Here is a 26,948-nt window from a genome sequence, read left to right as displayed (position 1 = left end):
TATACTTCAGCATACAGAGTAAGCTGATCTACTCAAACTCTAAGGCACTAAATACTTCTGAGTGTCCTCGAAACTCAAAATGTTATTTTAAAAACGCATGACAAATCAACAAAAAGGAAAGAACACCACAACAAAGCCAAACTGTATGAGAGTTTAACTCTGCTACATTTTCTGATGAGGCACTGCAGTTTAGTCACGCAGTAAGATTACTTCACTTGTTGACAATGTGGTTTAACTTGTTTCAGATGATTTTCCTTCAAACAAATGTTCTTGAAATGAGGAATATCTTAATAGTGGCATTATTTAATTGGAAACATATATGACACACATAGCAAAATGATTATAATTCGATTACTGATGACAAACCAATAGCGAGGAACTGTGCAAAATATCTGCTATTGCACAGCAGTCCACATCCCCCACCAACGGGCATTGGAAAAAAGACCTCCTCTTTCACTCAGAGGGCAACACAGTATTGGGGTTTTCATAAATATACAGAATAAATAAGAGAGGGCCCCAGGTTTTCCACTGTGCAAACCTGTGTTGAGTTTCAAACCACACATACCTAAGGAAGTCAGCAATACTATTATTTTATTGCGTGGGGAGTCCTCATCCACCAAAGGGCACTGAGGACCACCCCACTCACAACCACACACTCACAAACACAGATCGCACATCGAGACAGGAACAAGCGCTTTGAAGAAACTTGAGATGGACAGTGGAGCGGACCTTATAGATCACTTCACATCAAACAGAGGTCCATAACGCTGCTGTGACGAGGGGGGTCTGTAGGTCATAGCCCCCCTATCATCGCTCTATAACTTGAGGAAGAGCCCACTGCTGGCCGGCGCGTGAACAGCGATGGCAGGACTCCTGAACTCAAGCCTAGTGGGGCCCGTAAAAACCCAAAATGGTACCAAATGACACTTGTGGAAACATATTCAATCTTGTGCGGTGGGAGGTCAATACACAGCTATTTACACAGACAGCAGCACTGTGTGTTGGAACAGACAGGGCCACCATCAAAGAGCTTTATGGGCAAATATATTCTCACTGCCTAAGCATTTTAGATGTCCAGGCATTAAAGACCTCCTGTGCTTTCCCTGCCCTTGTTTAATGGCTGTAATAAGATTCCTTTTATTATGATTTCTGCTCTAACTGCGTCCCTTCGCCACGTAAGTCAGCTAAGGGCTACAGCCAAAGCGAGACATGAGTTTTGTGAAACTACTTCAGAGTCGGAACTAGTCACCGTGTTTGACTGTGAGTCGGACCCAGCAACTTCAAAAACATCAAAATAAGTAAGAAAAGTAGATCCACGGGGAAAAGTATGACTATATTTGGTGCTTAAGCAAGAACTCATAGTTTTACAGTTTACTGACATGTGCAGGACAACTATATACGGAGCAAAAGGACAAACAAGTACAGTCAACACATGACAATAGATATCATCTGTCACATGAATCCCAAGAAAGTCATCTAAGGTGAGCTTGAATTAAGAATACATTAGGATTTCTAATCTTAGTTTGATATGTACATTTATATCAGGTCAAAACATTCGATACAATACAAACTGTATTAAAGAAAAAGTTAATAAAAAAGACCATAATATGGTGTTATTGGAAAATATAAAAAATATATATATATGTTGATAGAATAAAAACAGTGTGTGTGCTGGTGATGGGTCACAGAACTGCTCTGGTTAAAAGCAGATGGCTTGTAGATTGGTGAAATAATAGATAATTCATTAATAATAATGATATTCTCGTATATGAAGCCACATTTTTCGTGATGACAAAAAATGATTAACTACATTTTTCTTAAATGTGAACAACTATTAAAAGCTTAATTCTTTGAAACAGGGAAAATATTGAATTACATTCTCTTAAATGTGAACTTATTTTAAACACTTTTATTTCCCCATATCACACAGATTGGTATGGAATACATTGGAGAAAATAATTTCTTTGGGTGAGAGGCGGGTGGATAATTAACGCAATCATGGATTTAGAGAAATGTATTAAATCTCTGCGTTTCTAATGTGTGCACATATGTCACACTCTCATAGCTGAAGTTTGTCAAGTTTCTAATATAACATACATCATGTATAAACACATTCTTAACTGCCTCGGCTATATATAATCAATGACCTCATTCTGAAGTCTTTCCCCTACTCTTCCCCTCATTTGAAATCATACAGAGAAACCAGGTTTAATATACCTGAATGTGAAACAAGTTGTTGATAGATATGTGGATGTGTCTGTAGTGAGAAGGAGCCTAATCAGACATTAACAAGCAGGAATAAAGACATCATTCTTTATCATGTGTTGTTTGGCTGCGTTCGGCCTGAGAGTGTAAGCTCTGAATAGAGAGGCACCCACGAAGAGCTCTGGCCTGTACCATGTGTCAAACCTTTCACATAACCTGGCATTCATTGTGGAGCTCTTTTACCAAACATAAAAAATATTCATTTTGCCCCCGACCTATTTTCCAATATCGTCTCCAAACCCATAAAAGGGTTTGCTTTTCATTTATTTTTATTTGAAGAACTTTGAAATGCAAATGTTTGTTTCCCTGCACGTAAAAATGTAGAGAAGCCATCTTGAAAGAGAAATTTGATGTGAAATATGAGTTCTGGTCCTTTTACATCATCCCTAACGTAAACATGTGGGTTCTCAGTGCAAGTCTTTTTGTGCTGTTAAATGAGTGTACGTTGGCAGGCTGCAGTGTACACATACTGATGCTCTGCCTCTCTCGCTGCACTCCTTCATGACTCAGAGCTCTTGAGGCTTGTAGAAGACTGGCATCTTTACAGTGGTCGAGATCAGCCATATTTCTGTCAAATGACAAGCCTGGCCCTGTAAAAGTGGGCAATGTGGTAAACGTTGCATTTACATTTACAGCTGAAGCTATCAAGGACATGGCTAACAAGACTTGTTGACTTTTGTTGAATTGCGGTTTAAGGCTTAAACATTAAATATTTATTTCACTAGCACTCAAATAAACTAGCATTCTTGCTGAGCTTCATTTTTTTTTTTTTTTTTTTTTAAATTGCGTTTATAGTTACTGTTGAACTTCCAATGTTGTTCTTGTTAGAATAAAAAGATGCATTCTTTAGAAGAATGACTTTTATTGCAGAATTGTATTTTTCCCAGTGTATCAAATTGTTCAAAAAATATGCATGTAAAAAATGTAAAATGTAAAAAATAAATACTTGAAACACTCAGATATTTATTATAAGTGCAACAAATGGTGATGCTTAATTCAACACGTCAGTTGTTTTCGAGGAACAAAGTGTGACTGTGCCCGAGCTTCACATGAGGCCTGGCAGCAGGGTGTTTGTTTGAAGCCCAAATGGTTAAGAAATGTGGCGAGGTTAGCCCACATAAACAGTAACAGCGAATGAGGAGGCTTATGTCCGATAAGTGTTGGCGGTGCTGCTGTGATCAAGTGGAAAGGGTAATGTGCTCTGCCGTAAAACCAAAGGGCTTTCTTGGAAACGTGGGAAGTGAGAGGGGTTGGGGGTGACCATCAATGAAATTTGAAACTGGACAAAATGGCCACGTTTTATCACCCGTGTCCTCCGGTAAAAACGTTTGTTTTGCTTTCCCCGTGAAGTAAGTTGCCGAGAGACACCGTCATGACGTAGCTGTTTTGCCTAACCAGCTCTCAAGTTATTGTAAAAGGATTGAAAAACAGTACAAATCTTGACCATTTGATTTATGGTTGTGAGTGTGAATTGTTACGTGCCGATTTTGGTGATTTATTTCTATAATAAATTTGAGTGCAACAACTGCTAACAGGGAGAAACGAAAAACAGTCCATTTCATTTATTTGTTTGTTCCCCATGGAGAATACCACATGTTTTCCCAATGCAGAACAAACAGTGCTAAACATGTATTTATAAAGTTCTTGATCCAACAAAGCGTTCAAAACCAGATAAACACAATATATTTTACTTCAGTGCGGTACTTTTGCTCACTTAACATGTCACTTAATGTCCTATTGCTGCGTCCTACTAACAAACCCTGAAAGCTCTGTAACACAGTAGGCCTGTGTGTTCCCCTGCAGGACGGCAAACACACTGTCAAACTCCATGAGGCGCTGCAGACGCACCGGCCTGTGTAATGCTGTAGAACAAGCAGCAGGTATTTGTTAGTTAATCAGAGTTTGACTAAAGCTAGAGGCTGTGGTCGTGTTCAGGAGCAGCGGGGCTGTTTTGACTAAGCCATCTCAGCGAGGGCCCGGTCATGGAGACTCCCAGCATTTGTTAAAGATTAGCGGCCTAGTCCTGATGCACTGAGCTCGGGTCAGGCAGAGTGCAGGGCTCGGACGCCAGGCCAGTTTCTCCCTATCTCTCCCATCTGCGGCTCTCACACAGCAGATCTGCTCGTCGGGGTACATGAGACACACTGAATAATGTGATTAAAGGTTTTGGAGCAGAGTTTAAAGGTCGCTGAGGGGAAATTGTACAGAAGTTGTTCATCAGGAAGCAGCATAACCCCGTTTGACAGACATCAACTAAGGTCATGCCACGGAGGCATTTAGAGCGTATACAAAGTAATAAGCATATCAAGATTGCCCTTCTTACCTTATATACCAACGTTACCATCTGTGTTTCATGTTTTGGTTGGTTTCTATCTACAGAACACACACTATGACATCACTGTTGTTCAACTACACTTATGGATAATTATGTTCTTAGCGAATATTATTATTATTTCTACTGCCTGCTACTCTTAGTTTGTTAGTTAGCTAGTTAGTCCATCCATCACTGTAACAAGAATCTTTATGTTACTATGGGCAATTATATTTGACTACTGTTATATACCACACTTCATTTTGCATTGTTACACTTCTTTTTTGAAATTCTGCTGCTACTGACTTATCTACCTGAATGTGTACTTCTTTCAAATTTGAACCATTTTGTATTTTTTTTTTTTGTATTTTTTTCTTTTTATAAATACTACAGTATGTGCATGCCTTTTCGTCTCCATTTATACTTTGCTCTAACACTGGAAACGTCCCTTTTGTGAGACGAATAAGGCAATTCTGATTCTGATCATTGCATGGAATTGTACAATCAGATGTGAATGCTTTCAGTCAGTATCTATGCATAATAAACGAATAATAATAGCCCAAATGCTCTCAGTCACTAAGTCGCCAAGATACTTAATGAAAACCAATTGTTTGGGAACAATCAAATAATTTGTCGAGGGAGAAGAGTGCAGATACATTCTGAAAGCGTTCTCCAATTGGCTGAGGCTTTGGTTTGCCGGGCCAAGTGTTCAGCACCTGGCTGTCACGGCTCTGACGCTGTCCAATTCATTTTAACTTTATAACACATGCCTATTAGATCACTGTCGATACGAGCTGAAAGTGCCCGATTAGACTTTTTATCGCTATTAGTCAACATGTGCTGTGGGCTGACTTATCAAGGGCAAAAGTTAGATAAACAGAAAGGAAGGAAATCTTTCTAAGGTCTCTCAATCTGTCCACTAAATCTGTGACTCAGCTTCAGTGAGGACATACTGGGGATGAAGCCAGGTACTCATCCCAAATATTCGTGTCAAAAACTCCCCCTGATATAAGATATTTTCTGCTACGGGAACATTTATTGGTTACTGAAGCCGTGTGAACCCATGTGTCTTCACTGGGTGGATATAAGAATCTCAGCACATCAGTTTTAAGGCAACTGAAGCTCCTCCTGATGGGTTTCAGCTTCCTTGTAAAGGTTGAATACTGAGGAGGGAAAAACTGCAGTAAAAAAGTCAAACCAGCTACGACAGCTATGCACTGGACTCCGATCTTTGAACACTATCTTTATTAAATACGACAGAAATCTAGGGTTGAAAGGTCCAACAGGTGTTGATCCAGAGCAAACATTTCATATATTGATCAAAAGAGACATTTATATACACCCATAAACGCACAAATACTTAACGTGTGCGCCAATGCATTGATGCACAGACACACCCTGGTTTTAAACATCCTATAAAATGACCTAGATATCTTCAGTTAAATATCAGTGGGTCAGCATTTACTTTTCCCAGTATTGAGAGGTCTCTCTTTCAAAAACAAGGTTGCGTGTCCCGTTTTTGGAACCACGGGACGAGTGGCTGACCAGTGTTGCAATAGATTTCATTATCAAGCCAAATGAAAGCTAAAAACAATAACATTTTGCACTGCCCTGCATTAACCTCTTCACTAAATGTTCTTTTGTTGGCTCTCTACTCTAATTAGCTGGCATGAAGTGTGTGTATTTCTGTTATTCATTTTCCAAGGTTTTGATGCTTAGAGTTCATGAACATGTCCATTTCTTCCTCTACTTTGACCCAAACATTAGAGCCCAGACACGCACACGCACACACACACACACACACACACACACACACACACACACACACACACACACACACACACACACACACACACACACACACACACACACACACACACACACACACACACACACACACACACACACACACACACACACACACACACACACACACACACACACACACACACACACACACACACACACACACACACACACACACACAGTAACTCGGCGCACTAATAAAACTGCCAACAGCGAGCCCCATAAGAGATCCTAAGTGTCCGACATGATGTTTGTGTTAAGCGGTGTATTATAGAAGCCGACTTCTGGGTCTTGGGGGGAATGTTAAGCATGTTAATGAAGAGTACATACTGAGGCTATTACTCAGTGTAATATGGATCCATTTAACACACTTACTGCACAGCCCTTATGAACCATATGAAGGAAAAGGGGCTCTACATGTACTCCTTGCACCAGTAAAGCAAAGAAGAACAGCAATGATTTGTCTTTAGCAGAACTACTTGAAGAGGAATCGTTTGCTCACTTAGAATTACAGGGAAACGCCGCCAGCAGAATTACAACTGTGCAGATTTATTTCAATTGTAATGTGATGTAAAGCAGGCAGATACTACAGGAGCCAGGAGATAACAGATGTCTCCACTGTTTCCAGTTTCTGTGAGCTGTGGTTTTGGGTTCCTAAGGGTGAAATCAAGCAGACACCCCTGGTGTCACGTACATCTACAAGCCAACGTCATCTTAGATTCAGCCGGTTTGACAACTTCTCTGTCAAAGAGGATTAAACAAAGTCATTGACATGTGACAGAAAGAATAAAAAGACACTTACTCCTTGGATTATTTGAGAAAACAGACACAGAATAGGAATTGACGTTGCACAAATGCTGTCAAAATGCCATTTAGGCACTAATAACACAAGTGGAAAGCCACGTCAGTTCAATATACCGAGTTCTCATACAGAAGATATTCCCACACACTGAAAAAAACTCACCCCATAGCATCACATCATGGGAAATTGCATCTTCTTATCTCCTTGCTCCGATATTAGCCTACTGAAAAGCAGCTTTCCCTTTCAAATATAATTGTCTGTAAAAAGTCTGTAAAAATAACCCCAAGCGTTTCAGATCACAGTGCTGGCACACAGCCTCTAAACTTTATTAACATCCAGAGTCGGCCTGGCCCGGTTCCCAGCTGCCTGAAACTTGGACTTACAAGTGTTAACCTGAACAGGGCATCAGCCTAACTGTCCCAGAATCCTTGACTTCCTCACATATTGCTGTCAAGATTTTTCACTAAAAAAGAAACAAAAACCCAACCCACCAGGATGATATCACTTTCGGCACGGAAGGAAACTATAGAAAACTTCAAAAAACATACAGTATAAGCTATGATAAATTATGACTCAAAGGTTTGCTTGCCAGTGCTTTAAAAGATATCAGTGAAAGAAGAATTCAATATGTTCTGACTCGGTATGATGAAACTTGGCTCCCTATCTAGGACAATGCGTACAGATCTATATATCTATTTGCCAAAACATAATGCACATATGAATATCTGACTCAAAGGCAAGTGCAAGTAGTCACGCTCACAGTTTGTGATTGATGTCGAACTAAAACATTCACCGATAAGCAAGAGTGCTTTTCTCTTAGCAACCTTTATTATGTCCTTCTTTTGTGCACTTATTAGTCCTGGTAAGCAAGTTAATGCAGTGCAGGGGCTGGACTGCATTGCACATGACTAGAGAAAAAGCATTTCTTCCAGAATGCTGTGCTCCAATTAACAAGCAGTAATAAAGTCTATAAAGTGCACTATTAGACTTTATAATGTCTTTCATAGTCCTCTGGGGCGGCGCCAGCCAATGGAGCGATGCGCTGACTGGGCACTGCCCCGTGGCAGCTTCCTGGCAGCGACGCAGAGAACAAGAGAGAGGATAAAACTCAGGCTTTTTGGCTGCTTTCTGCCGCGCTCTAATGAAGGCATTAAAACTGCCTCGGCTCGCATTATGTTTGCCCAATTGTTTTTGACCACTCAGTTGAATCCAATGTTTGATTGGCTGGCTTAATAATCTCCAACAACAACAAAAATGGGCAATTTGAATAAGTTGAGCATTTGAAAAAGTTGCTTTAGCGGTTTTAAATCAGTTTCCAAAGAAGTGATGTAACTCTCACCCAGTGGTTTCAAGTAGATTTACTCAAGTACTGTAAAACCACTTAAAGGTGGGGTAGGTAATTTCGGGGAAACCAGCTCGAGTGCGCAAATACACAACCGGAGAAAATCTGCCACTTCCTTACAGAGCCCCTCCTCCAACACACACGCACATGACCAATGAGGGCACGAGATAAGGCAGGTAGGCCATCCAGTTATTTTAGCCGGGCCGGCTAAAATGATTGGTCGTGCTTTTTACAGTACTACGGCTTCCACAGATGACATTTTTTTATGGATTTTTTGTCAAAGCACAAAGAGCATTCCATGGAATATAACAAAAAGTGTTTCTCGAGCCGGTTTCTCAAACTTACCTACCCCACCTTTAAGTGCAATGTTGAGGTACTTGTACTTGACTTCAGTATTTCAATGTTTCGCTACTTTGTACTTCGAATCGACTACAATTAAGAGGAAAACCGTGTACTTTTACTCCACTAAATTTATTTAATACCTTTAGGTACTTTGCAGATTCGGATTAATAATGTGAGATATAATCAACACTTAAATAAGCCTTTAGTTAAACCTGGAGTAAAGTATTTTTACTTTAAGTATATTTTGATGCAAATACTTTTGTAGTTTGTAGTAACAGAGTATTCTAGTACCTCTACTTTTACTTCTTCCCCCCCTGCTCACATGTTTATCACAGTGAAAGAGATGAACTGCTGATGTAGTAGTAAGAGACTCTCTTGAGGAAATGATTAAATGAGATTGGCTCAAAACTGCCCTTTCACACTAAAACAATGTGTTCTTGCAGCTTGTTTAGGGAGTTCAGTGAGGTCCTGATCCTAATGGCCTAATCTCTCTGTCTCTTTCTCTGTGTCTCTTTCCAGCTGACAGCTGCGAGGACGCAGTGAGCTCTGGCAGAGGCAGCGCAGCGGCGGACGGCCGCCTTAACTGCCGCAGTCAGAGTGGAGCGGATTTTTCTTTGATGAAACACAGCAGCGTCGAGCCAAGAACAGCAAGTGGCACAGCCGAGATGTAAATCAAAAACCCACCCGTGTGCTAAGTCATACACGGAGAGGTCTGCGAGAGGAGTCGCTGCTGTCTGAAAATGCATGAGTAACACAGACTCTATAGACATGTGGTCAGCTGTGGCATGTCTGGCGATGGGAAAAGAATCAAGAGAAAAAGTCTCTTTGTCTTTGCTACAAATGGTTAAGAAGATACAACAAATCTGGTGTAATACACAAAGAACTGGCAGTTTATTCACCTCATCAGCAAAACTGCAGTATGTGAAACTTTGTGAGTACTTCTCAAGGCAAAGTTTAGACTAAAAATAAAATTTTATGAGGACATATGTGAGCCAACTCTGCAGCTTTTTCTTGACTAAACTGAAGCCAGAGCACATTTCTTCTGATATTTCAAGCAGATAATATTTTTGCTGCGTGATTTATCTGCAGAATGAAAGATATAGTCCCTTCGGTTACAGAGAGATGCAATAGTCATGCCATATAAGTTTGAGAACATTTAACATGGCAGACAAAGCCTAGAAGGTTGCAGTGCTAAAACCAAATATGTGTTTCTGTTTGTTTTTGGGTTCAGAGTAAGTCCCCAGAAAGAGCACAGGGCTTTGAATATTTGTAGAAGCAATGGATTACAATGTCCAGTCCCGTGATTTACATTGGGAAAGAGACATCTGTAAATGAGCCAAATCTTTTTAAGGTAAATCCACTTCCCAGTAGGAACACTCGAAAAGCGCTTATTTAAATCATTAGGTCCTAAAAGTTTTAAAGTGTGCAAATGGCTGAATCCAGAGAGCGGCTTGGAGGCGGGGTTTAGGGGAAAACGCTGGTCCTCTTGCTCAGTGGGCCCGTAGATGTGGACGATTCCTGAATGATCTGGGTTATTTTAATATTTAGTAAATGAGACATCTTGGCTTCCGGCCACTGAGCAACTTCTATAGGAAAAGCTGGCTCAGGCTTGTCTTGAACCAGACCCGTTTTGCTGCTACAGGTTTGGACTGTCGGGAACAACTTTTAACTTTTCTCCCACTTCTCTTTATGCACACGTCCTAAAATTCTATGTTACCAACTCCGCATTCAGGGCATCATCCTTGGAGTTTGTGTATCTCTCACCTGGCAGGTTTTCGTATTAAAAAGGTAACGTCTGGATCACACTCCTGTCGCCGTGATTCTGCCTGGTGCCTTCATTATTTTTGACGGCACCCGGTAGATCGTTAACATCCACCTGGGTCTATCCCTTTATTTGTATTTTCTTTATATACTATACACATTAGAATTGTTAGCATTTGTATGCTGTGTAAATGTATCATCTTTTTTAACTATACACGTCCATCTTGGGAAAGGGATTCCTCTTCTGTTGCTCTTCCGAGGTTTCTTCAATTTTTTCCCCGTTAATTTGGGAATTTATTGGAGTTTCTTTGGGAGTTCTTTGTCCGCTGCAAGGGTCTAAGAATAAAAGGTGCTGAATGCTGTACACACTGTGAATCCCCCTGAGACAAATGTGTGCTATACATGTAAGCTATATAAATACATTTGACTGATAGGAATGACGATAGGAACAAGGAGTCCCCCTCATTTGCTGTCTTTAGTTATCCTCCGACATCAATGGTTCATACATCCACGTGTTCCGTTTTGCAACTTCAGAGGACTAATCAGCAGATATTCCAGCAGAAACAGTCACGACCTCCAATAACTCTCCTCCTCTCCCTTTGAATACAACCTCAGTCGAGTTGATGCAACACTCTTCTCTTCCTCCACCACTTATCTCCGATTTCCACACACGTCATGCGTACTCCCAGCCAAGTTTGATTGAGGTGATTCAGCCGAGCAGATGCCAGACGAGGGGTGTTCTCCCGCTCTCTCTCTCTAGTGGCTGTGACTCAGGAAGCGCTCTCATTCCATTACCCAGCATTCCCTCCTCGGCCAGACTAGACGGTTACGGGAATACCGCTGCAGAATCATCATCACCGGGCTCCGCTTTATGAATCAATGGAACATGCTGCAAACATTACACCCTGGAACACCCTTCCCAAGCAGCACCCTCAGGTTTACCCATAACTCACTGCTGAGGTCATGGTATACGCAAAAGACGTGGGCTGAAGAGATCTCTTTTAACTCATGGGAATGTACTGACTTGCGAGAAGTATGTTACTATTTCTTTTGCATACATAAACCCGCATAAGGCCCGCATGTATAGTTCCACATGATTTAGAAGCACCAATGCAGAAAGAGAGGATGTCTGGATTTGTGCAAGTCAGTTGTTGTTGACGAATTCTATGAGAAATATCACTGTGTGTAACTGACAAATAAAAGCAAAAATGTACCATATTCACAATCTGCTGAAAAATAAAAATCGCGGTTAACCTCGGCTGTGAAGCTAAGTGAACCGCCAGTTCAACAGCAGGTCAAATCTCTTTTACTGTAGCAGCAGTGACAGCAAAACGTTTCCTCTGAGGTTTGATCCGTCTTTTACAACATCTGGGAGGAATAGCTGCTTTAACCTTTTAGCAAACTGACCGCCAGTGTTGTGGAGATTGTGGAGGTTAGACTTTAGCTGTACTCAATAAATATATAATTGGTGCTTGAATTATTCCCTTTACCAGAGAGGAGTTCAGGAGAAGTGGAAGTGATTTGGTGTCGACTACGATTCATCATGGAAAAAATGCTTGGCTTGAGATAAGCAACAATTAATATATTGTTGCAATCCAAATGTTTGAGGTGCAAAACCAGCATTTTTATATATTGTTTACTGAAGGATTTGAATATCAGCCAAAGTATATTTTCGGCTTTTAGAGTAAAAAATGTGGTACTCACCAATAAGGCACAGGTAATAAGACGCATGTTACAGCTTTACTTAATAAATACAATTAAACATCTAGACATGGAAATATCATATCATAAAAACATTTCTAAACAAGTATTTAAAAAGAAATATATGTGCAACTCTAAGCCCATTTAATATTTCAGGATTAAAGAACACCATTTTTACTGTTATACTCATATTAAAGTATTGCAATGTGAGCCGATACCTTCCTTTTAATATCAGACGTTCATGTTCACATGTTGATGTTCAGCCAAATACTTATTTTTAAGATGTTGGAAGCAAAATGCTTGGGTTTCACCTTTTTAACAAATTGGACTTGAAAAATACAGATTGCCAAGCCACACTATGACACCATAGTGAACTATTTGAATAGTCACAGCATGGGAATATTACTTTTATAGTGCTCCAAAAGGAAGGTCAAACAGAAATGGATTCAAGATCATAACACAATTCAATATGACGCCCCTATAATTTAAATTGTGGTCAGACTTCCCACCTACATCATCAGCTGAATCATTCCCCATCACAGATGTAGGATCAATAGTCCCCTTTATTTTGTATTTTCAGCATTAAAACAACACGTTAACAAAGCACCACTACTGTGAAACCACAACTTAACAGACCCTTGAGTCCTTGACAAAGACTACCGATTCAGCAAAATGGGTTAAACACTGTCACAACTGGCTAACAAGTCAAAACCAAAGGAAAATACTGCGATCCAGGATGAATAAACAATATGAGCATGCTTCACAGCCAGACTTAAAGCAATTATAAGCCTGAAGTCTACGGTAATTTAGGAAATCCAAAACCCCTTGAAACTGCTGAAGCAAAAATGTTCCCAGAATTATAGCTGTAAAAACATTTCTTTGTGGGACACAAATCTGAAGATTTACCCAGAAGAAAAGCACTAAACAACGACCCACATTTTTAAAATGTGAATACCAGTTATGGGTAAGACTGAGCGCCATATTTATGGGTACTTTTATAATCATTCATTAGTATATTTTAGCCATTATCAGAGTTTATAAAAAAGAGAACATTTTGCTTTTAAAGTGAAGTTAAAAAGTAAATGAATGCCAGCTGCCCGTTCCCGTCTCCATAAAGAATAATAATAAACCACACGTTTGATTAGAATAAGTGACTTCACCATAAGCTCTTAATGTGTTTCTCACAAACAACCAAAAGTATTCACAAACTACTGCTAAGCTGTCATTAAGCGTTTGACACAGCGGAGGCTCAAAGGAGGCGCAGTAATGGTCGGTTGTTTCTCATAACAGTCAGATTATCGCCCACAGTATGACGTTCACAAAAGCTTCTGGGGAAAACGTAGTAAACCAAGTCATTTGGAGGAAATTCAACATGGGTGCCACTTCACCACAAAAAAGTGTCAATGTGTGGCATGTATGTTTAGTGCATGTGTTTTGCATATGCTGGCAGAGTGTGTGCTCGCAATGGATGCTGCTGTGGTTGCATACAGGTGTGTACACTGCATGTATAAATATTTGTATGTATGGTTTTATAGAAAACATGTCACGATGATGTGTGCATAAGACGAGAAACAGCCATAGCAATGTCGTTCCGACAATGATTAAATCCAAATATCCATTACTCATCTCTTTACTCACTGAATCAACAGACCTCTGCATTTATCTGCTGAGAGGGAGTTTGGGACTGCAGAGCACTCAAACATTTTCCACACACACACACACACACACACACACACACACACACACACACACACACACACACACACACACACACACACACACACACACACACACACACACACACACACACACACACACACACACACACACACACACACACACACACACACACACACACACACACACACACCACACACACACACACACACACACACACACACACACACACACACACACACACACACACACACACACATCGAATGATGCTAGAGTACATACTCCTTTCAAACCTGATATTCTTTTTCAAGAGAGGTCAAGTGTTTTTCTTTGCAGGCTAAATGTGTTCTTTGCTGGTGGGCACTAATATTCACAGCACAGTGCACTCGCAGTGTAAGGATGATCAGACGCGCATGAAGATGAATACACACGGTTTGAAAAACCTACACACCAGATGTCATGTATGCCACTTTGATTTGTATTTAATAAATACGTTTATTTATCGTTTATTTATATACTTTAAGATACCTGGCGTGTAAACAAAATCAAATCCAAGCCTGTGGAAAGTCTACTGACACAACGGCACTTCAGCTCTGTCACTGACTCGTACTTTCACTTTTTCACTCAATTTTACATGTATAAAAACACATAGATGCAGAAAAACTGAAAACACCTTAGATTTGCATTTGTGAGAGTACATTCAAAATAAATAGAGGACATCTGAATGGCTCGTAGTGCACCATCGTAAACTGCAGCTCCTCTACCAGAAAATATTGAATCACTTGTATTCTTCTTATGAGTACTTTTTCACATTTTGCAATCGCAGGGGACACGGTAAAATCTCCCGTCTGAGGTAAGTTCTTCCTCCGGTGTCTCACTCCCACCAGGATTAATATTACACTGTGTGTTTGGGCAAAGATTCCTTTCAGTATAAATCTAAAGTAATGGTGGAGAATGCAGTTTAAACCCCAAATGGGAGTGTGTAATACGATCAGCCTGAAATGAGGCATGATACAAAAGACTGATGAGTACTGAGATGATTTTCATACTGCACTCTCACCATGAGAGACTATAAAACAACAGCACATGCCTGGAATACAGCTCATATTCACACAGGATAGAGGTAGGAGTACAAATTAAACTGAATAAGAAAATCATATGTGTGCAATATGTTTTAATCTGTAATTGGATCAGTATGTGTGTGAGGAAGGAGATGTTGGGTTATTTTCTCGCACTCCTCAAGGAGGCGGAAAACTATTGTAATTCATAAACCCACAAGAAATGTAAGAAGCCTCACAGACTCAAAACCAAACAGACAGATGTGCCGCAATGTCAATCTGCTCAACATAATGCACAAACGCATAACATACTCTCGTGTTCCCACAATTTACGGGAAGTGAGTTCAAAAGCGTTGCAAACACAATGACACGATTCATTCTGGACGGGATGCTGCGGATGGAGGGCTGATCGAGCTCCAACAGATCTGCTGAGACGCATCCAGCAGACATATGGTTTGTGTTTAGCGAGGAGATACAATAATCAAATCCGTTGATCCTCTTCTTGCTGCGAGGATGATTGCTAATATAAAAGTCTGTTCCGTCTGATCATAATTTAGGACGGGGCTGTAATTACCTCCGCCCTCCCTCTCACAACAACACTGTGTGGATGGAGCAGCAGGGACTCAGCCCAGTTTCCACTGCATGATATGTGCTGTGTAATTGTTTTGAAATTATGATTTTCACTGATGAGCCAAAGTCAAAGTGTATTCTACTTTTCATAAAGAGATCTCCATGATTCATATTATTCTAAATTTGAAAGAAAATGTGATTTTTCAATTAATTATGATTGAAAATATTGTTTTAAACTGTCTAAACTTGAAGATGCCAAGCTCTCCATATTTACCTAAATGAGCCAACATCACCCTAGTCCTCCTGTGAAAACGCTGCCATGCCTTGTGAACATCCTTAGGAAACGCACACTTACTTGGCAGTTTTTACTCACACTGTACATCGCTCACATGGCCTTTGTGTGCAGCATTGACTTTGATTCTGGTGTTATTTATGATTTGGCCGAGGAGAAGTGAGATCTTGGTTTAATTAACAGACCTAATCCACAAACAGGGCTCTCAACACAAATACACAGCTGCTTCAAAGGATGCTCACGAGGAGCCATGTGAAAGCAACATTATTGTTGGACTTTATCACAAATAAACCTTGAAACATTTGGTCAAATTGGCAAACCGACCGAAAATGTTATCGTTATCCTCACAGTTTGTTTGAATGGGGTCAAACGTAATTCCATTAAATGTGACTCGATTAAATCAACTTTTAAACACGTCAAAGCATCAATACAACGGGGATTTAATGGGCTTACCTTGCACGGGGGGGAGAGACAGACACGATCGCGGAGCTTTGGCCGCATGATGCGCCTTTTCTTCGGACGCGCTGAATCTCTTCTGGCTGGCGCAGTTCATGTGCGTCGGGGTTTCATTGGGGCTCCGGCAAATCTGCGATCCGAAACCACCGTTGCCGGCTCTCCACGAACACAGGTCCGCCTTGCTGCCGTACACGGAGAGCGAAAGGCCGGGAAAGTCTGAGAAAGTTTGGGTCTGACAGTGGCTCACCATCCCGAACAACGCTGAGGGGTTCTGCATTGATCACTCGGCTGTCCCATGTAGTGTGCTCACATTACCTGCGAATGAACAATAATCAAATCACTGCATTCACTTGAATAAGATTGGAGCAACTGGTGAAAACTTCAGGGATTTGGTACCACCTACCTTATTCAATTAGCCAATGAGGAGCAGCAGAAGCAAATCCAATTGCGCAAATCAGCATATTTATCACAGAGGGAGGAAGAGCGTCTTGCAAGCATGATCGATAGCATCCTCTCAGTGAGGATCAGTCATCAGCATCCCATGCGTCTCTCCCCCCCCCCCCCCCCCCCCCCCTCCCTCTCCCTCTCTCTGATTGGCACCCGGCAAGGCAGCTCCACACTCCGCATGAATCCGGAGCACCAATGGAGAGTGTGTCCGTGTTTCTGTGGGAGGACAGATCTGGATCAAGACAGCTGTGTGTGGTTCTGAGCAAAGAAGTGAAGATTGCGAGCTACTGGGGTTATAATCTGTATGCATGTTGACCAAGCATTCAAAGCTCTATGGAAAACAAAAGGTAAAACAAAAGGTGTTGTCCAAGCTTTGGTGCACATACAACTACAACCATTGCCATGTAATGTGTATCACTCAAATGCAGGGTTATATCGATATAAAGTGCATTACATTACGTTTAAATGTATGTATGGTTATTGCCTCAGGCTCTTGACTTACAAAACAGCTGTCACTTTTTTTTGTTTAGTTGTTTTGCAGCCCAATCCAGATCAATGGGAGGTTGAGACGCACAGGTATGATTGAGAAAAGAAAACGGGGATGTTATTTATCATACAGCAGAACATATAGGATGATTTAAGTTAATTATTTTATATAGGTACACATCCTCAAAAACCTTGAGGAGAATTTGCTTTGTTTTTTCGGAGCTGCCCTTATTATTATTTCAACCGCATGATTTGTTGAGTACGTTTTGAGTTGGATCATGGAGGAAACTGCAAAAAACTACAGAACAAAAGGATGGATTTGTAATATAGGATTTAATACTGGACCGAAGCTTACTAAAAGTTCATAATTAAAATGCCAAATAATGTCAATGTGCATAATAAAGGAAGGTGTAAATTGTTCTTTCCTGTGATAAACCCAGCGTTGAGAGAGTTGGATATGCGGATCTGCAGCGCCTCTTAGTGGCCTTTCCCTGGAAGGACACATCTTAACCCCGGTCAGAGTTGAAACACATAATTGTGCAAATGCAAGGCGTGTGTGACAAACTGCCAAGTGAAATTGTATATGTTATGTAACAGGTGAGTTTTGTTAGTAGGTGCAAGGTGAAGTCCTGGTTGTAAAACCCGAAGAAAAAAAAGTAGAACGGGAACAACTGGTTCTGATGCTGCCTTCACGTGCTGTTGGAAATATGAACCCACGTGATTGAAGAGCTACAAGAAAAGATTGGACACAAAAATGTTCACAATATAATATGAAATTAATCTGAAAACATAAACTGCCCTTTAACTGTAACTCTATACTGATTTTTTAAATATATATCTGTGCACATTGTTAGTAGGCTTTATAACTATGGAAGCCCATTTCCGCCACTTGAAAAAAATAAAATCCCCATGAAAAGTCATAATTATGAGATAAAAAAGTCGAAATAATGAGATAAAAAGTCATAATTATGAGATAAGAAAGTCGAAATTATGAGATAAAAAGTCATAATAATGAGATAAAAAGTCATAATTATGAGATAAAAAAGTCGAAATAATGAGATAAAAAGTCATAATAATGAGATAAGAAAGTCGAAATAATGAGATAAAAAGTCATAATTATGAGATAAAAAGTCATAATAATGAGATAAGAAAGTCGAAATAATGAGATAAAAAGTCATAATTATGAGATAAAAAGTCATAATAATGAGATAAAAAGTCATAATTATGAGATAAGAAGTGCGCATGCGCTGCAGTGGCGCTGTCTTCAAAGGTCCCTTCATCACCTTGCTGCTCTCCACCATGCAAACGGCATCTAGTAGAGATGTTAAGATTCACCGATTCGCATCGGCATAAACGTTCAAGATGCGAGTGCACCGGTTGAAAGAGTGCACATCGGCTACAGTTTGGGTTGAACCGGGTTGAACTCGCGATGCATCGATTGCGTAGCGTCTTTGCATCGGTAAAAAACCGATTCATTCATATAAAATCCCCTCATCCTGTCAACGCTCAGCAGAGACGATCTTTGATTTGGATATTTGCTTCGCCCGAGGCCGAGAGTCTCTAGAGGCTTCTCAATACTCAAATTTCCCCTCCTCGACTCCCCTCCTCGACTCCCCTCCTCGAGACTTAGTCCCGCCCACAGGAGATGCGAGCGGAGGACCGAGGAGGGGAACCGGGGAAAGAGGAGGGGAAGCAGCAGACGTTTAAAGAAATGAGAACTCCTCTCCTCTGAGCGGTCATATTAAAGCGACGTCCGTTCATTATTACGTGGCAACAGCTGCATCAGCTGTCGAGTGTTTTGTCATATTTTATAATCTCTGTTAGATCAGCTGAACATTGTTCCCCCACATATTTACCTTGAATTCATTGAGAGTGCGGTATAATGAGACAATAACAGGCTACAGATGCGGACACACACACACAAATATATTTATATAAATATATGCAATTTAAAGTATGAGAGCACTCTCATAATAACGTAACACAATCAGAGACTGAAATGGGGAATTGAAATTACGGGCCAAAAGTTGTATTTGCAAGTATTAAAAGTAAGCAGAGGACACCAAACCAACTGAGACCTGTCTGTCCGCCGCATCTGCGCACACATTGTACCACACACACACCTACACACTGTACAGGACATACCTACACACTGTACCACACACACACACACACTGTACCACACACACACACACACACACACACACACACACACACACACACACACACACACACACACACACACACACACACACACACACACACACACACACACACCTACACACTGTACCACACACACCTAAGCTCCTAAAGCATAATCAGGCTACAGCCGTTGTGTATTTTAGTATGTGAAGCACTAAATGTTCTTAGAAAAATATCGACTCTTTGTTTGTATATATCTACTAAACTAAAGCAAATAAAGAGAGTAGGTCTGTTATACTGAGTGATATTTATTTTACACACTGCTCTGCTTTCTGCAGGACCTCACAGCTGTTCTCACTGTAAACATCGCGTTGCGATGAGAGCAGTTTCTAAAATAATATCCAGGGGATGCATGCAGAGCTGTCATTGGCTGAGATAAGTCCGGCCGTGTGTCACGCCTCCACCGTTCCCGGAAATGCATCCGCGGAGGAGCCGTGGAGGAACCATCAGTGTATCCTCGGTTATAGCTCCTCCAGAGAGCCTCCTCGACGCTCGATCCTCGGTCCTCGGTGTGCATTTAGAGAAATGAGACGTCCTTCAAAATGGCGCGCTGAAATTCATTTCCGGGTCACTACCGGAGGACCGAGGAGTCGAGGAGTCGAGGAGGGGAAATTTGAGTATTGAGAAGCCTCTTGTGTTATCAACACACACGGAAGTTGAGGAGAAAGAGAAACACAGCGCACCGAAAAATACCTACAAATCAAACGTTTGGCAACACTTCGGATTGTTCAAGAAAGACGGTGTAATAGTCCTTTTATGCTATATAGCTGACCGCAGGTCATGGAGAGTAATAAGGTATCCGTAGACCTTTGTATGAGGTATCTTTATTACTCAACAGGTCTACAGCCATGATACAGAAGAGGCTTCTCAATACTCAAATTTCCCCTCCTCGACTCCTCGACTCCTCGGTCCTCCGGTAGTGACCCGGAAATGAATTTCAGCGCGCCATTTTGAAGGACGTCTCATTTCTCTAAATGCACACCGAGGACCGAGGATCGAGCGTCGAGGAGGCTCTCTGGAGGAGCTATAACCGAGGATACACTGATGGTTCCTCCACGGGTCCTCCGCGGATGCATTTCCGGGAACGGTGGCGGCGTGACGCACGGCCGGATTTATCTCAGCCAATGACAGCTCTGCATGCATCCCCTGGATATTATTTTAGAAACTGCTCTCATTGCAACGCGATGTTTACAGAGAGAACAGCTGTGAGGCCCGTGCAGAAAGCAGAGCAGTGTGTAAAATATATATCACTCAGTATAACAGACCTACTCTCTTTGCTTTAGTTTAGTAGATATCTACAAAGAGTCCATATTTTTCTAAGAACATTTAGTGCTTCACAATAAAATACACAACGGCTGTAGCCTGATTATGCTTTAGGAGCTGTAGGTGTTTTCATTTCATTTCAAACCTTTATTTAACCAGATTGGTCCCATTGAGATCATAGATCTCTTTTTCAAGGGAGACCTGCAGCATATAGGTCCCACATGAAACATGAAACAATAAGGACATTATACATTATATTTACAGGATACATAGTTATAGACATTTACAAGTGCCCATTGTATCAGCAAGCATTTCATTTAGCCTAGCTTTAAAAACATGCAGAGGAATGAGATTGCTCAGTTTCAATTCTTGCTGAAGATTGTTCCAAGCATGTGTGTGGTAGGCCTATAGTGTCGGTGCGTGTGGTACAGTGTGTAGGTGCGTGTGGTACAGTGTCTAGGTGTGTGTTGTACAGTGCGCAGATGCGGCGGACAGACGGGTCTCAGTTGGTTTGATGTCCTTACTTTTAATACTTGCAAATACAACTTTTGGCCCGTAATTTCAATTCCCCATTTCAGCGACTAGAGAGAGGGGGGGGGGGGGGGGGGGGGGGTATATCCAGTCTCTGATTGTGTTACGTTATTATGAGAGTGCTCTCATACTTTAAATTGCTTATATTTATATAAATATATGTGTGTCTGTGTGTGCATCTGTAGCCTGGTATTGTCTCATTATACCGCACTCTCAATGAACTCAAAGTAAATATGTGGGGGAACAATGTTCAGCTGATCTAACAGAGATTATAAAATATGACGAAACACTCGACAGCTGATGCAGCTGTTGTCACGTCATAATGAACGGACGTCGCTTTAATATGACCGCTCAGAGGAGAGGAGTTCTCATTTCTTTAAACGTCTGCTGCTTCCCCTCCTCTCTCCTCGGTTCCCCTCCTCGGTCCTCCGCTCGCATCTCCTGTGGGCGGGTCTAAGTATCGAGGAGGGGAGTCGAGGAGGGGAGTCGAGGAGGGGAAATTTGAGTATTGAGAAGCCTCTATAGATCCGTCCTAGATGCGGGCTTGCATACACACAGTATCACTCCGCAGCCGCACCCCATCAGTAACGTCCTGATGGTATATGTGCGCGGCACTATATACTACAGTCAACTTGAAAAATCGCTCGCAAATTGTAAACGATGCCGAGCCGCTTTAAAGTACACACGTAGTACGAGGAACTTAGCGACGCACATAAAGAGGCGACATGGGGTCTGCGGCTGAAAAGAGAAACCTGAAAGTTAGACATATGAGTTAAATCACTCAGTGAGGTGTTCGGTCAGAGAGAGTGGTGTTTAGTTTACAGCAGCCTGTGACGGTCAATAATAATTTAAATGTCTTCCTTACTGTAAGCAGTTATGAAATACCTGTTTGTGAAAGGTTATTTGTATTCTTTATTGTTCCTATAGAACCCACTGCTTTCTGCTCACTGGTGAGTCAGCCTATGAATGAGTGTTAAGCACATCAGGCTGGCAGCTGTATGGGCATTGCACTATGGTAGCTGTTATTTGCACATTGTTAATCATGAGCAATGCATCCTTACATTGTTTAACTGTGAGGTGTTATACAATTGTACTGTAGCCTACTCTGGAGAGCTTTTAAAGTTAAAAAAATAAACGGCATGATGGGAGGTGCAGTACCAAATATGTAAAGCACTTTTTTGTTAATGTATGATTTGCTGCATATAAGGAATAAAACAAAAATCCTCTGTCGTACCAAATTGAAGTATCATTATTTTTGCATTGTGTTGAATCGCATAATATTGAATCAAATCGTATCGAACTGTATCGCAACAGGGGTGAATCGTATCGTATCGTATCACCTGGTGTTTCAAATGTATCGTTAATGTATCGTATCGTGGCAACGTATCGAGATGCGCATTGCATCGGCCTCAGTGATGGAGATGCACATCCCTAGCATCTAGTCCTAAATAAGGTAACTATTACAGGTGACTTTTGTAAATGTTAGATGTTAAATATAGCCTATATTGCAGCTACACTACAACAATGCAGTTCATAGCTTTGACATTACCTGTTATGAATCTAATATATATGCCTATAGTTTTGTGGTAACGTTCACGGGTTAGAGTTAGAGCAACTCACAGCAGCAGTATGCCTACACTATTGTCATTAGTGGCGTGAACGTTATCACAAAACTATAGGCATATATATTATAGTTCATAACAGGTAATGTCAAAGCTATAAACTGCATTGTTGTAGTTTAGCTGCAATATAGGCTATATGTAACATCTAACATTTACAAAAGTCACCTGTAATAGTTACCTTATTTAGGACTAGATAGATGCTGTTTGCATGGTGGAGAGCAGCAAGGTGATGAAGGGACCTTTAAAGACAGCGCCACTGCAGCGCATGCACACTTCTTATCTCATAATTATGACTTTCTATCTCATTATTTCGACTTTCTTATCTCATAATTATGACTTTTTATCTCATAATTATGACTTTTTATCTCATTATTTCGACTTTCTTATCTCATAATTATGACTTTTTATCTCATTATTTCGACTTTCTTATCTCATAATTATGACTTTATCTCATTATTTCGACTTTCTTATCTCATAATTATGACTTTTTATCTCATTATTTCGACTTTTTTATCTCATAATTATGACTTTTTATCTCATTATTATGACTTTTTATCTCATAATTTCGACTTTCTTATCTCATAATTATGACTTTTTATCTCATAATTTCGACTTTTTTATCTCATAATTATGACTTTTCATGGGGATTTTATTTTTTTCAAGTGGCAGAAATGGGCTTCCATATATAACAGATCTGGTTTATTAAAATAAAAATAATGAGAATATTGATAATTCTATGATGACATTTTCCTATTACAATTCAGTAATTAAATGGCTTTTTATAATCTCAATGTAATCTTGCAAACATTTTAACTATTGTGTTATCTGGTATATATGTTGAATAACTCTTGAAAAAAACAAATACTGAGGTCAAAGTGAAAGAAATGTCTAGAATCCAAATCTTTAATCATTAAATAGGTTGTGTCTGATGTGAGTTTAATGGCTTTTTCAAATGTTTTGCAAGTAACTTAAACTTAAAATCAATAATTTGGTCTAAACATTTATCATAATATAATAATGGAAATAATAGGGTTCTAAATCTGCAAAGTGGCACTGGCTTAACCAGGCACGGTATGTGCTTGTGTAACCTGGAGAATAATGTAAAATAAATACTTTATTTGTGTTTTAGCTCCAGGTATTATCATCAGCATCTCTGGTGTAAAAGCAAACAAGCGTCGATACGCGCTTCACAGAAACCTACCTGAATAATCCACAAACGCTTGGGAAACCCTGCACAGCAAGTTATATCACTTCACAAATACCAATCAAGTAAAGTAAAAACATTTAATACACAATGGTAATAATATCACTATTTACGGTCTAGGACAGTTATCTGCTAGCAAGGAAAGGAAGTGAGGAAAGTCAATGAGGGGGGGGGGGAAAGTGAATCATTAGAAGAACTGTAGCCGTTATTTTATATAGTCTGTCTGTGTCCAATCAATTAGGTAATAATTAGGTAGCGTCATAATAAAACCATTTGGAAAATGTTTGCCAAATTCATTCAATTCTATTTACATCATTTTGGGAACTGGGAAAAAGAGTTTTATGGTGGTTCTCAAATGGGGGTATGCGGGCCCCTAGGGGTACGTTGGAGTACTGCAGGGGGTACGTGGGATTTATTTAATGTTAATGAAAAAACATAATTTATGCATTTAAACAAACTACTAATTGCAGATTAACTACTTTATTCAAAAGTTTACAGAAACTCTGGATAATAAAATGGGAAAAATAAACGGGGTGCTCTCTTTTCTTCTCCCTCTCCTCACAGCCTGACAGTCTCGTACAGCTTGTTGAACCTGTAATGAGTGACCCGACAGTAAAGAATACATATATTTATAATTAGTTTAGCTTGTTCCAGAGTAGATAAACTAGCTAAGTGTGTTAGGTCTAACTCTTAAGTGTATTTTGCTCCGCTCAACGGTCCGTCACAGCGGGGGAGCTTTGATCCAGAAGAGCTGCTTGTTCTCCATCAGCAGCAGCTGATCTGATCTCTGATCTCTCTCTGGCGTCCGGTTAGACTTCTCTTGCGTTTATGTCCAAATCCATCAGATCTAGATAGTTCTAGTTAATGATATGAATGCCTGCTTATCAAAGGACCTAAACAATAAGCGTTGCTTGGCAACGGCGTGTGGCCGCAAAGTATAGCGCAGCATTATGCATATGTTTATATGAGGGGTCAAAATCCCATGCTCATAAAATGCTCATATATTTGTTCTCTTCATTCCCCACGCCCCAAAATAAATAAATATACCAATTTTAGGAAAAGTAACGAAGTTTGAGCAGTGTGGGTTTTCTATGAACAGAGTTACACATATTTCGTAACGCGTAGTGTAATAACTGCAGGTGCCTCCCTGTCAGAATGACAAAGATCCTCAGTTGCCCCTTTCACACCAACGCGTTTTCAGCTCCGGCTCGGAGCCTGAAAAGTGCCGGTTTTTCCTGTTCACACCGCAGCGGCTCCGCCTCTTAGCTCCGGAATCCGGTTCACTTCCAGCTCCAAAAAATTGTCGGTCTAGAGCAGGCGTCGGCAACAGGCGGACCGCGGTCCGGATCCGGACCCAGGCGCCGACCTATACGGACCCGGAGCTATAATCAATACATTAGGGGATTTTTCGGCGCCTCCCGCTTTTTTAACGCTGATTTGGGTGACTTATGTAATTCGCGGAGAACCGAAGAGTTTTCGTTTTGGGGGTGGGGGGGGAGTCCGTCCGTCAGTCCGACTGACGGACAACTTCTCACTTCAAAAAAGAAGAAGAAATCTAGACCGCAAAAATAATCGCGAGTACCTGTTTTTCATGGCCAAGGACAGGTTCCTTGAACACAACACGAGCGTAACGTGTCTTCACCATAGGTCTTCACGTGATATATGTCTCGTCTGAAAGGAGTGCTGACAGAGAGCACCAGAACGCCGCTCTATGCTCCAGCCCTTAAAATATTGCAATACCCATAAGGAGCCGTACACATGCCGCAGTGTTTGCGTGGCTGTGTCTTTAGTTGTAAACACAGTGTCGATCTGTTGTTATTAGCATCTGGTTAGCTAGCTATGCTAACGAATTTAAAGAGCTTTTCTACAACCAGGTGGAAGAGAGCTCTCTCCTGAGAGGCTCAAATAACCTCAGCTCAGTGACGGCCCGTCTACACTACAGCGTCGACAGCGTCGAAAACTCCAATCTGCCCATTCACTTTCAATGGGGTGACGTCACGTAGCCTCGCTTTTTCGCCGAACTGAATTGTGGGTAGCAGAGCGGTCCGTCTCCGCCGGAGACGCCGGAGTAGCCAGCGCCAGCCAATCAAATCCCGTTTCCCAAAATCTGACAGCTGAAGCCGTAGCCAATCAAACCGCGTCTAAGCTGGGAGAGATATCCCGCCGTTCATTTCTATATTTCAAAAAAAGTCGGAGGAGAAACTAACTATCGCCGTAGCAAATCACCCGGTTTTGTATGACCAGACCCTCTTCACCTACCGGGATACAAACCGGAGGAACCAGGCATGGAGGGAGGTGGCAGAGACAGTGGGTGAAACTGGTAGGTTTTCGCCTGTTTGGGGAGTTTATATATATATTGCTCCCATAAAATCCCCGGGGTTTTTTGCTCTGTATGTCGGGGGCGGGAGATTCATGTGATTGGTTGTTGGTCGTGTTGCTTGAATAAAATCCCCAAGCTCCAGACACGCCCAGCTCCAAGCTTTTTTTGAAGCTGTAGTGTGGACGCTCCGTGAGGTTAAGGCACACCTTGATATGATCAATATAGTTATTAATGAGACTAAATGAAAAACAGGTATAAAATATTATATGAAATGAAAAACAGGTATAAAATACTATATGACAGTAACAAAAAAGTTGTTAAAAATAACAAGAATAGAGTTTAAAAGGGGAGTGATTTGTAAAATATCCAAAAAGAAAAATATGCTTACATGGTGAGATATCTGGATTAAGAGGTTGCTTTTTCTTTGCACAGCATGAAAGAAAGGCGAAATGAATGGGCTGTGATTTTAGTTTTTTTAAGCAGAGGTTGA

General features: G+C 40.9%; 1 protein-coding gene across 3 annotated transcripts in view; it reads right to left on the bottom strand.

The window, feature by feature from the left end:
* Positions 1 to 16,882, bottom strand: part of LOC117445448 (zinc finger protein GLIS1) — an 80,385-nt gene extending 63,503 nt beyond the window's left edge. For 2 of the 3 annotated variants that reach the window (XM_034081155.2, XM_034081156.2), the window contains exons 1-2: positions 16,787 to 16,882; positions 16,381 to 16,698 (exon numbers count right to left, since the gene is read on the bottom strand). In XM_034081155.2, coding sequence (XP_033937046.1) covers positions 16,381 to 16,660 — 280 coding nt within the window. In that variant the 5' untranslated portion in view covers positions 16,661 to 16,698; positions 16,787 to 16,882. Of the gene's footprint in view, positions 1 to 7,346; positions 7,431 to 16,380; positions 16,699 to 16,786 lie in introns of those variants that run through there. The other variant, XM_034081157.2, reaches the window with a different exon arrangement.
* Positions 16,883 to 26,948: the final 10,066 nt, after the last annotated feature.

This window comes from Pseudochaenichthys georgianus, chromosome 4 (assembly GCF_902827115.2).
Source record: "Pseudochaenichthys georgianus chromosome 4, fPseGeo1.2, whole genome shotgun sequence".
Classification (NCBI taxonomy): domain Eukaryota; kingdom Metazoa; phylum Chordata; class Actinopteri; order Perciformes; family Channichthyidae; genus Pseudochaenichthys; species Pseudochaenichthys georgianus.
The sequence above is the reverse complement of the archived record's forward strand: the minus strand, read 5'-3'. Positions and strand labels throughout refer to the sequence as shown.